This window comes from Haemaphysalis longicornis, unplaced genomic scaffold (genome assembly GCF_048455015.1).
Source record: "Haemaphysalis longicornis isolate Haplotype H1 unplaced genomic scaffold, Haemaphysalis longicornis Haplotype H1 scaffold_3, whole genome shotgun sequence".
Classification (NCBI taxonomy): domain Eukaryota; kingdom Metazoa; phylum Arthropoda; class Arachnida; order Ixodida; family Ixodidae; genus Haemaphysalis; species Haemaphysalis longicornis.
In genome coordinates, this window is record NW_027526335.1 from 210,740,354 (window position 1) to 210,756,906 (window position 16,553).

Below are 16,553 nucleotides of genomic sequence, written 5' to 3' on the forward strand. Positions count from 1 at the left end.
AAACTACTATACTTTATCCACGCAGTCTGCTCCACCGACAATGCAATCTCACTTTCACTCTCCGGCAGTCTGCGTGCCCTAGGCGGGTTCCTTGGCCGCGTTCGTTCCGTTACCGCATCAACGTTCATGGTATATTCTAGATAATCGAAGATTAGAACGATCGCTATCCATGTTGATCAAGAGCACGACACTCCCACACGCACATATATATCAGCGGATATTGTAGCACTTTCCAGTGGAAAAAAGGAAGATGCCGCCTGGAGTACCACTAAGCGCCAGCCGGGAAATCGTCCTTCTTTCCGTTCAAGGAGTTCCGCAACGTGAGATCTGACTGCTGTGAATAGAATTATTCAAGCCTACCGGGACGAAGAAGGTCGCCTTGCTGATGCTCCACGTTCAGGCCGCCAGCGCTGCACTTGCGACGAGGTGGACCGTCTCATCGTTGCTGCAGCCTTCGAGGATCCTTTTCAGAGTGAGAGGGAAATCCTTGATGCCCTGAACCTCAACGTCAGTCTGGGCACAATCAGAAACCGTATGAAAGACGCCGGTCTAAACGGATGTGTGGCGGCGCAAAAGCCGTACTTAACGGCAAAACAGAAGGAACAACGCCTCGCATTTGCTCGTGCTTACGAACAGTGGACTGTGGAGGACCGGCGAGAGGTCGTCTTCACCGACGAATCAACCTTCTCTACGAGATGGGACCAACAGCGGCGTGTATAGCGTGCAGCAAGTTGCAGGTACCCCGCAAACGTATTCATTTGTATAAAGCGAGAGGGATGCGGTTAAAAAGCTCCTTCATTTGCACGCCAGTAATAGTAGAGACGTTCAATTGCTTGCGTGTTTTTGGGTACTTGTTAAGTCGCAAAGTGATTATTTCTCTATTTCTTGAAAAGACATCAGTGAAATTTTTGAGTTCAACATCCTTTTCAATTATGTACTTCGTGGCCCCGGGTCTCAGTACCACTAAATATTTTCTTTCCTCGTCAGATACCTACCGGCCTTTATGACGCAAGTCATCAGCAGCGGTCCTTGTTGCGTGAACGTCTGGGGAGCTGTCAGCACAGAAGGCCTCGGTCCACTAGTCCGTCTGCAACCGAACTTCAACGCTGACAGCTACTGCGATCTGTTTGAACAACATCCGCTCCCCTATGTGCTGGACGGGCCTTTTAAAGATGGCATTTTTTACCTTCAGCAAGATTACAGCCCCGTCCACACTGCGCGTAAGGTAAATGCCTTGCTAGAAGAACGAGCTGTTTGGTTGCTGGAGTGGACACCTAAAGGCGCTGATATAAATATCATTGAGAATATCTGGGGCTACCTCAAAAGTAGAATTTCTCGATGCAATCATGCCACAACTGCAGATGACCTTTGAGAGGCAGTGAGAGAGGAAAGGGAAACTATTCGAAAGTTGCCCGGATACGTTGACAATCTGTATACGAGTCGTTGCCTCGGCGCATTGCAGAAGTAATCAACGTGGGTGGCAACTTCACCCGCTATTAAACTCTTGTGTATACGCCGTAAAAGTCTGTTGTCAACTATTTGTTTCATTGTCAGTACCTTTGATTCATTTTTCATGAGTGCAAGATATTGTCGCAAAGCTCTCGCTAAGTTCACTATATTCCGATTTCCTGTAGTTTATTTCGCTTTATGTAATAAAGCTGATTTGGATTGAAGTAACTGGCCTCCACTCCACTCACTTTCTCAATTCTCTTGAGCGCTGATTGGAACCATCGAAGCAATGCAGCCAGTACGCGCGTGAAATGTTTTTGCTAATTTTGCGTTAGCTTGAGCCAAGCATTGTTCTAGCCACATGACTAAAAATCAAGCGGATCGCGAAGCACGGCAGGCACCCATACTGAAATCGGTGGCATTCATGACGAAACAGAAAGCAGACCCCGCTGAAGACGAAGCTTTCTTCGCTGGCTCTGCGTAAACAGGTCTTCATGAACCTCCGAAAGCGCCCCTGGCGAGCAGGGATGGCATCAGCGTGGCTTTGCTTGAGCCGGCGATAAGACGAGCGTCAGAACATCGAGAGGGGCCAGCCGTATGTGCCCATGCACTCTCGCTATCTGCGGCGCATCTACGCATAGATCGCGCTGGCATGCACCTTTGCGCGCTCCGGCCACCGCTCCCGAGCTCCGTATTATTTTTAGAGCACCTGTACCTTAATGCGCTCAACTTCATGAAGGAATAGTACGGCCTCTTTAGATTTCTACAGCGGTTACATGAAGGATTGAATTCGCACTTTTTTTGTTGCTCTACATCGTAGCTGGGAACATTGAGCGTCGCCTGTGGTATGTACTTCCTGATTAATTGCGTAGCCTGTCCTTGGCACTCGCGTATATTGTACATGTGGCCTGCCTCGTAAAACCTGTCCCCATTCGAAAGATTTCCCGATGTGTAAACTCGTCGCGATTACTTAGGCTCTGAAAGCCGCACGGCGAAACAGCGGAACAGATACACAATATTACCGCGTATCGGCACTCTTTTCTCATATTGTTGCGTTCAGCCCCCATGATCATTGGTCAGTTCGCATCACCTGACATTTGCTTACACTGCGCCTGTTCATGGGCGCGCCATTTTGTTGTTTATGCGTTTTAGTCGATCAACTCCCGCAGACATACCTCGTCCAAGCTTGCGACTGCGCGCGACTGATATCGTTGCAAACCCGAATCGAAGTTAACGCGTGTAAGAGCACTTTAGCAGGAAAAGTGTGCCCGAATATGACGTTTTGCTCCGCCTTCGGCAACGTTGTTAACAAACACCCGGGTGAAGTTAGCGGCGAGGCCGCAGATGCAGTAATGCAGCGAGGCCGTAGATGCAGTGGCAGATGGGGGCACGACACCGGTTGGCACACAATGTTCACACCGCTCCTCACCTTCCAGATCGTGGCGTTGTGGGTTGCAGACACCGCTGACCTGGGCGACTGCGCTTGGTCACAATCGGTGACCTACCCGTGCCCTTATCGCCCTCGCACCATCTGGATCAACGACGGATTCCGTCACCTATCGCCAGCCCGCTGACACCAGCCTGCGCCTGTAGCTACGCCTGGCAACGCTTCTCGGCGTCGACGTCATCAACCACATTGGGCCAATCCGGCCTACATAATCTTCACCGCATCACCAAAAGCTCGGGGCACGACACCGGCTGGCGCACAATGTTCATGCCGCTCCTCACCTCCCAGGTTGGTTACCTTACCCATTTAGTACAATACTCTACCAATAACTACTTCCTTGTCGCGGTGTCGTGCCCGTACGACTTGAAATTATGCAACTGGCTATCTACTTGTTACAATGTGTCTACCCTAAAATTGCTGCCACAGTTGATGCTATTACTGTGCGGAAATGTGGAACTAAACCCCGGTACAACCAAAGCACAGATAGAAACTCTATCTGACGCTATCAAGACGTTCGAGCAAACCGTTCTAACGATTCGTGAAGACATTAACCAGCTCAAGGCAGTACAAACAAACCATGAAACAGTTCTCTCAACACTAACAAACCGAATGTTTGCGCTGGAAACACTCCAAATCGAACCCTCACAGGGCGCCGTGCCCGAACACACCGTAAAAATCAAACTTTCAATAGAAACACTAAAAGCTGCTGACACTGACGCTAGTAATCGACTGCGCCGCAACAACCTTCTCTTCTTAGGAATTGAGGACTCTGTTAAAAAAAAACATGGGAAGAATCAGAGCTTAACGTCAAAAATTTTTGCTCCACCCAACTAGGTATTACGCTCGAGCCAAGTGCCATAGAACGTGCTCATCGGGTCGGAAAATTTTCCCCCGAAAAAAAAAGGCCAATCATGATAAAGCTTGCTCGCTTTAAAACAAAAGAAAAGATTTTAAGCTGCGGAAATAAGCCTAAAGAAACGACCTTTGCCGTAAGAGAAGACTTTGAAGTTGAAGTTGAAGTTTATTTTTTTCTGAGTACAGAAAAACGGAGGGAAGGCAAAAGGCGGTTAGCCTGACAGAGGCCTTTCCTCCGAGCACAGTTGACACGCAGGTACATACAACAAAACAAAACATGGCAATTAATTCGCAAAGCAGAACATAAAAATGTTTTCCAAGGAAATTGATTCACATACAACCACACTCTTATCAAAACAAAAAAGGTCACCGCTGTGTATTGAAAATAAAGGCACATATCACAACATCATTTTAATTAATAATTAAGCAGCCACTCGCCTTGCACGCGCTAAGTTCTCCAAATTCATTCGGCCACACAAGTGTGCATTTAAGCTGAGGGTGGACAAGCTTATTGTTGGAAATAAGTCCTACTCCTAGGACGCGAAAACTGATAAAATCACAGAGCTTCGGAACTCATCCGTCATTACATTCGATAACAGCTCATCATCGGAAGCTGCCTCTGTTGGCAGCACATGACGGGTTTGGAATCATTCCGCCACGTGTAACACGTGTATCCGTCTTACACCTTGCACCTTGCACCTTACATCTTGGGGTATGCATCTTGGGTATGCAACTTGGGTAAGCACCTTACACTGGTGCTTAAGCATTTTAGGGGCCTTGCAAAATTTTACACTTCACCTTGCAAAATCGCGTCTGTCGAAGTGTGAAGCCTCTGAATATGGGCCAAAAACGCCCGTGTGTACGAGATTTCGGCGCACGTTAAAGATCCCCAGGTGGTCAAAATTAATCCGGAGCCCTCCACTACGGCGCGCCTCATCGCCTGCGTTGCGTCGGCGCGCTAAACCCTACAATCAAATCAAATCTGAATATGGGCCACACGGCGGAAGATTGCGGCGCAGGAAAGAGCATTTCCAGACTGACCCCCCTTTTGTGGGGCATAGCCCCTGCAAGGCACAACGGCTGCTACACGTGCCAGTGGGAAGCACGCTAGAAGTACAGGATGCACAGAGGACGGCAGCGTTGAGACGAGGTTGGCGTAACATAGCCGGGTTCTGGCTTAGCTGGCAGCGTCGTCTTATCCTTGAGTAGCCAATCGCCTTTATCCTCACGCAACAGTTCGAGAGAACGAACTGGCGACGTACTTCCCCTGATGCCGATGCACAGCCTTGCGCTTTTCCAGTCCCGATGTAAACAGCAGAAATGACGTCAAGATCGACATCAGCTCATTGACTTATAAGTGGTGGCGAAAGTAATTTAAAATAATGGAAAAGGGTCGTCAGGGGAAATCCGAGTCTCGCGTCCCTTCCACGATCGACCACAAGCACTTGCACACGCCTCAGTGAAGCAACTTTTTTTTTCGTAGCTGAGCGCGTTCCAATGGTAAAATAACTTGATCTGGTCTTCTAGGATATGGTTATCCTATAAGACGGCAAATTAACGTTCATAAAATGGCGGTACACTGATTACAATATTGCACAAAATTTTGGAAATGAACGATAAACGCGTACCACACGCCCATTTTCCTACCGACCCGCATGGGTTCTCAAGACATGCACAGTAGAGCTTTCCCAATACGCGCACTCCTCCTTCCGAGAGCTTGGCGAGCGAGGCAATCCCCGTGGCAGGCGTTTTAGGCTGTTGTATCCGCAAAACTCGTCAATTGCAGTTGTTCCTGCATGTGTGTATCCGCCAAATTGAACAAGACGAACTCGCCACAGGTAATTGCATAATTGCGCGCGAAAGAGAAAAGAACAAATGAACTGCGATGGTTATTTCGCCAAATTTTCCGTCACTGGTCAAACAACATCAATTTACTTTGAATAATTATACTGACTCTTCCGGCCCTTAAAATATACTGCTTGTTTTAAACCCATAATTCTGAGGTCGTAAAATCGGGTGAACAGGCCAACGACCGGTGTTGTTACATAGCGCGACGAAAAGGAAAAGAACGGGACCAGGCGGGACGCTTCCGTGCGCTCTCTTCGTGGCTTGCGTCTTTCGTCGCGGTAATAACCGCACCGATTATGTAAGAGGAACAATTAGCCCAAATATCCACGTCACCATTGCAGCTTGGGAACGTTGCGACATCCCGCCCTGAGATAGGTACAAGCCAGGAACTTCCTGATAGAGTTCCTGTATGGAGCACCCCGAAGAGGGCGAGGAGCTATACACGGGGAGCAGCATAGGCTCGCTCCCGGATCCTATACCGTATCACCACTTCCTGCTTACACGTAGAGGTTGCACGTTCAATCACTTGGTTGCTTTGAACATTCCTATTATTCTCTTGAGCAACTGGCAAGAGGAACGTGCTGTTGGGATTATACCGGCCATTTACCCACAAAAACCCTTCACCGAGAATTCATATCTATCGATGTCTTTACGATGGTCTGCCTGAGAATGGCGTTCTCACGCAATTTTGTAAAATGCCTCATTTTATACCTGAAACAACGTCCTTTTTCAAGATTTCCGTGGAACCAATTGGCCATAAGACTTGGCTGCACAGGAGGAATGTTGCAGTGGTGCTGTGAAGTTTAAACTTTGTGATGTTCCAGAAAAAAAAGGCACTGTTGCCTTCAACGAGACTTCAAAATCACTTTCACTCGGCACCATACAGTCGACCATAACTGGTTGCTGATTGCGAAACCTGCCTTGTGACGGGTGTTGATAATGGCGTTACATAATTTATGGAAAGGGTGCGTGCTGCGCAGCCAAAGCCGCAGATAACTGAAATTATAAATGACTTAAACGGTTTCTACGACTAAATAAATTTCCAGGTGAATGGTAACCTCTCTGTTTTAATATTTTTTTCGTTACTTTCCCCTTACAATCCAATCGGTATTTAAGTTATTGTTTAATTCGTTCGCTGGATTCCAGCTTGGTCTTTTCACTTTGTCTTTGAAAATTATTATTTTTTTTCAGAAAGGATAGGGCTAAGCTTTGGGAAAACCGACGCATCTTTAAAGAAAAATATTTGCTTGGAAAGCTTTATAATTTACGCTCCCGATTAACCGTTATCTCATGCTCCTTGTATTGCGCGGTAGTGTTTGATTTCTTAGTGTACCTTTTAGGGCAGAGAACTGCTCAAATTGCAGAACTAGCACAAGCAACAGCCAGCAACTGGTTAACATTGTGGGGATCCTGAGTTGCTGGCTCGTCTCGGCGCCGCTGTGTAGAGCCGAGCCGTCTTCTAAAACTCCTGCAACCGTTGCGGCGATAAAACACTGTCACGCAGCGGGGGCTCCGCCCTGGTGTTGGAGCTAACCTCACCTCATTGGCCCGTTTGAACGATGCCCGAACACCACCCTCGCCAGGACGCGAACGCGCGCCCTGCGCGGGGGTCCGTTCGGAGAGACGCTCAGGAGGACAGCCGAAGGTGCGTAACTATTTTCTCACCGCCCGGTCGCAGCTCTTTTGCGCCGGCTCTAAGCCGCTAGCCCTTCCGGCTGCCGGCCCGTGCCTTCGGTTGATCCTCAGTCCGTTCACTCACATATTAGCCGTACCTGACACTCGACGATCGCGCCGTGCGGTACGCGCCTGGGAACGGAAGGACAGTGTCTTTCTATTGCGAGCCCATCGGCCAGCACCCCAGATTTTGCCCTTATTGCTGAGCCCACCGGTTCAGCGCGCCGAGGACGCGCACACTTGCGCGTGGCGCCAGATCGCCCATCGTCCCTTTCCACCCACGGGGATGTTGAACTGTAACTGAAGGGGTTGGCGCGAATAAACGCCTCCTGACGTACTACACTGGGCTTATTCCTTTGTCGCCCTCTACTCCGCCTGCCCAACAGAGGCGGTGTTGAGCTGGCGCGACGGCGTCTCAGTTCCGTGAGCGTTCTCAAATAGCTCGAACCCGCGGTGGCTCCTCGCAATGTGCATGAGTGCATGCCTTATGCAATGCTAGGGTGGTGCATATTGCGAGGTAGAGAGACCGCAAACTGGCGCCCAACGTGGGGCCATTGGCTCATTAGCCTTTGGCCGCTAATTAAGCTGAGTACGCAACCGGAATCAGTCTTATTGCTTATCCGCTAGCGGTAGCTGCTACGGGGACGAGGCGACTGCCCCTCCGTACGCGAGTGTGCGTGCACCCCTCGTTAACGCAGACCCACGGGGGAGTGCGGAGGCGCGACCACGCCACACCTGGAGTGGCAGTATCCGTATTCCGGGAGAAAGGCCACAGCCGCCACCCGGAGCGGTGTACGCGAGATTTCTGCTTTCGCCGGCCCCTGTGGGTAGAGATAGCAAGATGCCCTTAGGCTCGTTTATTGCTCCTTACGGAGCTTACGCAGGGCAGCCTGAACCGGAGGCTTCTACTGTGAGGGATTTTTGCCCGTTGGTTGCGAACGCGAACGGCCCCGCACAGTGGTCTGTCCCGGCTCCTTGCGGGCACCCCCGCTGTGCAGCCACGAGTTTCGCTCCCCCGCCACCATCCGGAGCGGGGCTCCTGCCTAATTGCGCGCAGCCAGAGCCCGTGCTGTCTACGCTCGCCGAATTCGGCGCAAGTGATGCAGGCGCTGCAGCCGCCCCCGCGGGTTTTGAACGACCGCAGACGAGCCTGAACGGTTGCCAGCTTCATTCCGGCAACCGCCTCTTTTCGGAGACTGTTCCTCTCATTGAGCTTGGGGCCACGACCCCATCGCTCGAACGAGCTGCCGAAGCACCGTGGAATACATTGAGTGCGCAGCATTTGCTGCAAAACGCCGCCCAAATGGTCCAGTCCCTGTCTGGCGCGGTTGAGGCACTCCTCACTGCCCGCAAGCCCGTTCGCCCGGCTATCAAGCTGACCGCACCGACATACCGCGGCTATGGCGATCTGACCAGCGCCAGAGATTTCCTCGATTCGCTGGCGCACTACCAGCAGGCTATGGGGCTGGACGATGAGGAAATCCTCACCCGCATTGTTCCAGTGACATTGACGGAAACGGCGGCTAGGTGGTACCGGCTCAGTGGCCACCGTGCAGCGAATCTTGGGGAATTCCGCGCGGCATTCCTGCGTGAATTCCTACCAGCGGACTACGAGCGTAGGATGCGGCGAGAGCTGGAGCTCCGGACACAGGCTCCCGAGGAATCTTTGCAGGAGTTTGTACGAGCTATGGATGAGTTGTTTGCTATTGCTGAGCCCCACGCCTCGAGCGAGGAGCGCGTTGAGCGCGTAATCCGGCAGGCACATCCAACCTTTTCGGCCTACCTGCGTGGAGGTCGTTTCCGCGATCTCGAGGAGCTGGCTGTCGAGGCGAAGCGCATCCAAGGCGATATTCTAGCCGCGCGCGCCTACCGTCCGCCGCCTCCGGCGAGTGAGTCGCTCGAGCCAAGGTGCGCGTGGAACGGGCCGCTGCCGTTGCCCCGGAGGCACGAAACCGCAGACCCCTCAGCGGCGCGTTTGTCGAGCGGGTCAAATGAGGGATGGGGACTGAGCGAACGCGCCCTGGACCCCTACACCTACGCAAGGCGCGCAGCCTCCGCTGTGCCGGCCCAGCAGAGAGCAGGCAATTGCGGGCCTTTCGGACGTGGAACGCGCAACAACGGGCCCACAGGCCTTGTCCCGCCAAGGAGCCCATCCAATGCTGCACCGTTCTCCCAGCCTAGTTTGCCCGGACGCAGTGTGCCCGAAGGTGTCGGAGCGGGGAGAAATGCGCGCAGTGAGCCACCCTCGGGCCTGGTTCCATGGCGTCCCAGGGAGGGAGGTGCTGCTCGCAACCAAGCGCGAGGAGGAGTGAGATGTTTCCGCTGCAGAGCGGTTGGGCACATGGTCAGAGAGTGCCCTGTGGAGGCATCTCTGGCGGGAAACGCCGACGGCGGTCGTTTGTGATCGCACAGACGACCGAAACCCCGCTCGCTCCCTCTGCGTGCCGTGCAGGCCTTTTAACCGGCGGAAACGCGCCGTTTATTCCGGTCAGAATCGCTGGCCGCGAATTTGCGGCTCTCTTGGACACGGGTGCCAGCGCATCGTTGTTCAGTGAGGAGGTTTTGTCCCATCTGCGAGAGCATTCGGTGCATTTGAGGGACTGCCGAACGACGTTCAACCTGGCGGAAGGCGTGGCGCAGTCGGCTGGCGCTGCGAGGTTGACGGTCAGATGGGGGGACCGGGTGAGACGCACTCGTTTCATTCACCTCCCAGGGCTCAGTGTGCCCGTGATTCTCGGTCGAGATTTTCTCCTGAAAACTGGAATTACCGTTGACATTATGAATGGCGGCTATCGCGAAGCAGCATTCTCGCCGCTGAAGCCATTCATTAGCCCGCCGTCGCCCGCGCCTGCTACTGAAGAGAAGGCGCCGGATGCGCGCGGCGTTGAGCGCTCTGAGGAAATTCCCCGCGCTGAAAGATCAGCATTTTCCTGTCCCCAGCGGGATCGGACGGCTACGCACGGAGCACCGCATCCACTCATAGCCAATGCGGTTGACTTGGATCACTCGCAGCAGGTCCGTCTAACGAGACTGCTAAATCGGTACGACGAGATTTTTACCGAGAGACCTGGCTGCACCGACCTGGTGACTCACAGGATCGAAACTGGAGACGCGCTTCCTCTGAAGTGCAACCCAAGGCCCATCAGTCTGTCCAAAAGGCAGGTGACCGATAAGCTGCTGGACGAGATGTTAAAGGATGGCGTAATTCGCCGCTCTCGCAGCGCCTGGGCGTCTCCAATCGTGCTGGTGCTGAAGAAAGACGGCACCTACCGGCTCTGCGTCGATTACCGCCGCCTGAATGCACTGACTAGAAAGGATGCCTATCCGCTCCCTACGATCAGCTCCGTAGTAGGAAACCTGGGAGGCGCGAGGTATTTTACCACGCTGGATGCTTCAAAGGGGTACCTACAGGTCCGGATGGATGAGAGTGATCAGAGCAAAACGGCTTTCACGTGCCACAGAGGACTCTTCGAGTTCACTCGCATGCCTTTTGGCCTCTGCAATGGTCCTGCGACGTTTCAGAGGCTCATGGACCGCGTCCTAGGGGAAGCCAAATGGTCACACGCCATGTGCTACCTGGACGACATCGTGATTTATTCACGAACCTTCGAGGAGCACCTGCGCCATGTCGCCGACGTGCTCGAGAGGGTGCGGGCTGCGGGTATGACGTTGAACCCCGCGAAGGCCCAGATTGCGCAGACCCGAGTTTCACTGCTGGGGTTTACGCTCGGCGGCGGCTCCATCGAGCCTGATCGGGAGAAGCTCAGAGCAATCCTTGAATTCCCTACGCCGAAGGACGTGCGCGGCCTCCGCCGCTTCTTGGGAATGGCCAATTTCTACCGGTCGTTCATTCCGTCCTGTGCCCGCGTGCAGGCACCCCTGACAAAGTTGTTGTCGAAATATGCCGCGTGGCGATGGGAGCCCGAACACGAACAAGCGTTTCGTCACCTGTCTAACGCCATTGCAGAGACAGCGCAACTTAGGCTCCCCGACCTGACCAGAGAGTTCGTTGTGCAAACAGACGCCAGCGATCTGGGACTGGGGGCTGTCCTTCTACAGGAATACGATGGCGTGCTGAGGCCACTGGCTTTTGCTAGCCGCTCCCTGCTTCCTGCTGAAAGGAACTATTCCGTGACGGAAAGAGAATGCCTCGCCATCGTGTTTGCACTTCGGAAGTTCGATGTCTATCTTGACGGGACGAAATTCGTCGTGCAGACGGATCACAGTGCGCTCAGCTGGCTAATGCGGCTCAGGGAGCCTGCCGGTAGGCTGGCGCGCTGGGCTCTCCTGATACAGCACTACGATTTCTCAGTGCAGTACCGAAAGGGGAACACGAACGTGGTAGCTGACGCGCTATCTCGTGCCCCGTTGTCCACCGAGATTCACTGTCCAGGTGTGACTTCAGCCGGCGACGCCACAGCGAGCGCCCGCGAAGGAGGCGAAACAGTCTCGCAGCCGTCGAGTGGAGAGAGAGAGCCCAGAGTTGAGAATACTCGTGCCGACTCGGGCACCCCGCAGGGCGGAGAGGGAGAGGCGCTTGTCGCAGACTCCGAGCCGCCGGAAAGCGGGTGGGCGATGGCTGCGGGAGCAAGGGGAAGCGATGCCGCGTGCACGGCAGTCGCATTCAGCCGCCAAGAGCTATTAGCCGCCCAGCAGAATGACCCGTTTTGTCGCCGGATTTGCGACGGTCTCAGGGAGACAGAGCGCCGAGAAGCAGCTTGTGGTGCTGCGGGCGCGCGCCGAGACGCAACTTGTCCTGTTGCGGGCGCGGAGGGGCTGAAGTCAGCGAGTGTCGCCGACGCCCCGGGGGACTCATATCTGCTGGATGACGAAGGACTCGTGCTGAAGTACGTAGCCACCGATGATGAGGCAATTGACCCATTCAAGGTGGTAATCCCCAAAAGTCTGAGGTGCGCGCTGCTGCGTTACGCTCACGACGAACCAATGGCCGGTCATTTAAGTGGCTCCAAAGTTTTTGGGAAACTGAGTCGCTCCGTGACCTGGCCGGGCATGAAGCGGGACATTTTTCGCTATTGCCGATCCTGCCATGTCTGTCAAACGGTGAAGGCGCGCGGAGGAAAGCCGCCTGGAATGATGGAACCAATTGACAGTGTGCGTCCGTGGCAGGTAGCCACTTGCGACTTGATGGGACCTTTGCCAAGAAGCAAGCAGGGCTACACTTACCTGGTGGTAGTCGTCGACCATTTTTCGAAATGGGTCGAACTGTTCCCTCTTCGGAGGGTGACAGCGAGAGCGGTACTAGGGAAACTCCTAGAGGTCTTCAGTCGGTTCGGCTATCCCGATAGGCTGATCACGGACAACGCGTCCTATTTCACCGCTCGAATGTTTGGAGCAACGTGCCGCTCCCTGGGAATTGAGCACCGCACTACTTCACCCTACCACCCCCAGTCCAATTTGACTGAGCGATTCAACAGAACGCTTAAGCCAATGATCGCGGCCTTCGCCGAGAGACAAAAGGATTGGGCAGACCACTTGAACGAGTTCGCGTTTGCTATCAGAACAGCAGAGAATCGTTCGACTGGTTTCTCTCCTGCCTTTCTGAATTTCGGAAGGGAGCTGGCGTGCCCGTTGACGAACGTCGTTAGCAGCCAACTCGAAGGAGAGAGGACGCCTGCGGACATTTCCGCCTACGCGTCGAAGCTTCAGGAGCGACTAAGTCATGCTGTCAAGTCAGCGAGGAAAAGTTTGGCGACAGCCAGAGCCCAGCAAAAGGCTCAATATGATCGCAAACACCGGCACCTGGAATTCCAGGTAGGCGATCTTGTCCTGAAGCGCAACCACGCTCTTAGCGACGCCAGTAAGGGCTTTTCGGCTGCCCTAGCGCCTAAGTGGCTTGGCCCGTACGTAGTCGAGAAAGTGTTGTCTCGGCTCTCGTACGTGCTGAAACAGCCCCCTTCGGGGAAAACCAGCTGTGCCCATGTCGCCGATTTGAAAGCCTACGTTTCTCGGACTGACGGTTTGGTGCAAGAGCCCACCGGTTCTGCGCGGCGACGACGAGGCATCCCCGCTGATCCAGGCTGCTCTCGGCCGGCTCATCGGTACAATCTCAGGAAGAGGTCACCTCAGTGATCATAGCACACTAAACGGCAGGCGCTTTCGCCCCCGTGCTGACTTCGCTTCTCTCAGTCTCAGTCAGCGCGGTCGCCCCGGCCGCCCCAGCTCAATCTGTGTGGTCAGTTGTCTCTCCCCTCCAGCAAAGCTGTAAGCGCATGTTTTCTCTTTTTACTCGGTTTGTAAGAGTGTGCATGTTACGTGGCACTGTCTGTATTAGTGTGTCCCCATTTGGGCGTTGATGACTGCACATAATGTATCTTGCCCTAATTTGTTTTGTTATTGTTTAGAGCACTGGTTTAATGCACAGGGTGAGGAAGTGTTCCGCTTAGTATTTTGAGCGTTGTACCGCGTGATGTAGCATGAACCCATTTTGTTGGCTTAGTTTCTGGGTTCGGTACGGTTCGTGTGTTAGCCTCGTTGAAGGCGTTAGGGTTGTTTTCTTTTTTATGTGTGTGTGTGTTGTCGGTGCACGATGTAGTGTTTTTTTTTTTCAGTGCTTTAACTTTGTTTTATTTGGTACAGGAACCCCCTTAGTCTGCGCATGCGGGACGAAGTGCTGTGTACGTTTCTTTTCTTTTTTTTTATCCAGTTTAGCAGTGAGCAGGGCTAGTTTACTTCTCTTCTGTTTTTTTTACTCGGGCGCAGTCTTGAAGAAAGAGCGAATGCCGAAAAGCGGCGGCTGGGTCGGTCGCGGGAGTGCCCTTCGAAGACTGTCATTGGCTTTCGCGCGCAGCCAGGGTCGAGAGTTATGGGCTTGTTTTGAAGGTGTCGGATTCCGGCCGTCCACGGCCCTGGTGTTCATGCGAGCGGCGCGCATCGGAGGCCGTTGCGCGAACTGTGCGAAGTTGGGAGAACGGGCCAGACATTGGGGGGGGCCGTATATTCAGTGTCAACGGGAGCGGGGCTCTTCCTGGAAAACCCTGGCCTGGTGGACGCTGCGAGGGGAGCGCAGAGCGCGGTGGCGACGAAACTTGGCTCCAGTGGCACGAACACTGTGACGAGTGCGTGTTGTGGGGGCGTTCGTTAGGGCGTTTGGCGTGTGCATCTTCCGGCTTCGGCCAGCCCACGGTGCATTTGGTGGAAAGTCCGCAGGCGCCCGATTTTTGAACTCTGCGATTCTCGAACTTCATCCGGCCCTGGACAGCTGCACTGACTCGGGGAGGTCAACGACATGTACCCCCTGTGCACCGCCTGCGGCAGGCGAACGTAGCCGGGCGGCCCTGCACCGACGAGAGCGGGACTGGTGGCCAGTTGTGAGCTGCGGAAGAAGGGCCCTCTCCAGATACGGACAATGTGGTGTTGTCTTTGGGGCCCCATCATGCGTCATCGCCGCCACGGCTATCGTCAGGCTGCTGCGCCGCTCACGCGGGGCGGCAGCGACCACCAGCGCTGCTCGTCGCTCCTTGGCGGGGCACCCATCAAGTGCCACGCGAGGTCCTTACCTGAGCAGCGCCACCGTGGTCATCATATCTGCCGGCGTACTGGTCAGGCCGCGTCCGCTCCTGGCCTCAGAAGGTGGGAACGGTCACCTGCCCGTCCGGACGGGGGTTCACGCTCACCTGCTCACCCCTGTGTTTGCTAACGGGGGCTGCTGTCTCGGCGCAACGGTGAGCCCGTTCCGAAGCTGGTGCCTTTATCTCCCCTCCGTGATCACAACGGACGTTTCGCCGAAAAACTTTTGCGCGCCCGGCCGCTGAACATTGCGCAAGCCCCGCGAGACTGCGCCTCCCGCATTTTTGTAGATACCAGTATTTTCGTAGTAGCTTAGCGTATTTTGTAGCATCCTGTGTCTTCTGACTTGCCGTAATTCATTTCTAGAGGTAGCGCGTGTTCTTTTTCTTTATGTAATCATATGTAGCGTAGTGTGGTCCCGCGTGCATATATTATTGCTATTATCATTATTATTATTATTATTATTATTATTATTATTATTATTATTATTGTTATTATTATTATAGTGTCGCATTCATTGTAATCCTTGTATATTTTATTAGCTTTATTTTTCTGTGTGCATGCCTGGCCGATTACTGTGTCATGTATATTTCAGTGTCGTTTTCATTGTACATTGCTTTATATTCACTGTATTCTGATGTTTTTATTTTTTTTTTGTTTCTGCATGTTTTACGAGCCATTTTGTAATCGATATTTTCAGTGTGGCGCATAGTTTTTTTGTATTTATCATTCGTGCTGGAGGGGAATAGTTTAGTTAGTGTAGTCTGTAGAGTCTTTGATGGGCTGGGGGCTGAGACTGCTCTGGGCATGCATGTATTTCTACTGTGCCGTCTTTTGCATGCCTGGGCGATGGCCGGTCAACTCTTCTCAGACCGGCGAGGGCATTTAAGGAGAGGGGAGTGTGGGGATCCTGAGTTGCTGGCTCGTCTCGGCGCCGCTGTGTAGAGCCGAGCCGTCTTCTAAAACTCCTGCAACCGTTGCGGCGATAAAACACTGTCACGCAGCGGGGGCTCCGCCCTGGTGTTGGAGCTAACCTCACCTCATTGGCCCGTTTGAACGATGCCCGAACACCACCCTCGCCAGGACGCGAACGCGCGCCCTGCGCGGGGGTCCGTTCGGAGAGACGCTCAGGAGGACAGCCGAAGGTGCGTAACTATTTTCTCACCGCCCGGTCGCAGCTCTTTTGCGCCGGCTCTAAGCCGCTAGCCCTTCCGGCTGCCGGCCCGTGCCTTCGGTTGATCCTCAGTCCGTTCACTCACATATTAGCCGTACCTGACACTCGACGATCGCGCCGTGCGGTACGCGCCTGGGAACGGAAGGACAGTGTCTTTCTATTGCGAGCCCATCGGCCAGCACCCCAGATTTTGCCCTTATTGCTGAGCCCACCGGTTCAGCGCGCCGAGGACGCGCACACTTGCGCGTGGCGCCAGATCGCCCATCGTCCCTTTCCACCCACGGGGATGTTGAACTGTAACTGAAGGGGTTGGCGCGAATAAACGCCTCCTGACGTACTACACTGGGCTTATTCCTTTGTCGCCCTCTACTCCGCCTGCCCAACAGAGGCGGTGTTGAGCTGGCGCGACGGCGTCTCAGTTCCGTGAGCGTTCTCAAATAGCTCGAACCCGCGGTGGCTCCTCGCAATGTGCATGAGTGCATGCCTTATGCAATGCTAGGGTGGTGCATATTGCGAGGTAGAGAGACCGCAACATGGATCAGAGATTCGGGCTACCCAAGCAGACTAACTTGTACTTTT

The 16,553-nt window shown here is 53.7% G+C and overlaps 1 protein-coding gene and 1 pseudogene across 1 annotated transcript; both read left to right on the forward strand.

The window, feature by feature from the left end:
- Positions 1–2,787: 2,787 nt before the first annotated feature.
- On the forward strand, positions 2,788–4,387 carry LOC144175945 (uncharacterized; annotated as a pseudogene).
- Positions 4,388–7,854: 3,467 nt separating this feature from the next.
- On the forward strand, positions 7,855–9,677 carry LOC144175671 (uncharacterized). The gene has a single exon (XM_077704716.1). It carries the CDS (start codon positions 8,115–8,117, stop codon positions 9,675–9,677), a length of 1,563 nt encoding a protein of 520 aa, XP_077560842.1. The 5' UTR covers positions 7,855–8,114.
- Positions 9,678–16,553: the final 6,876 nt, after the last annotated feature.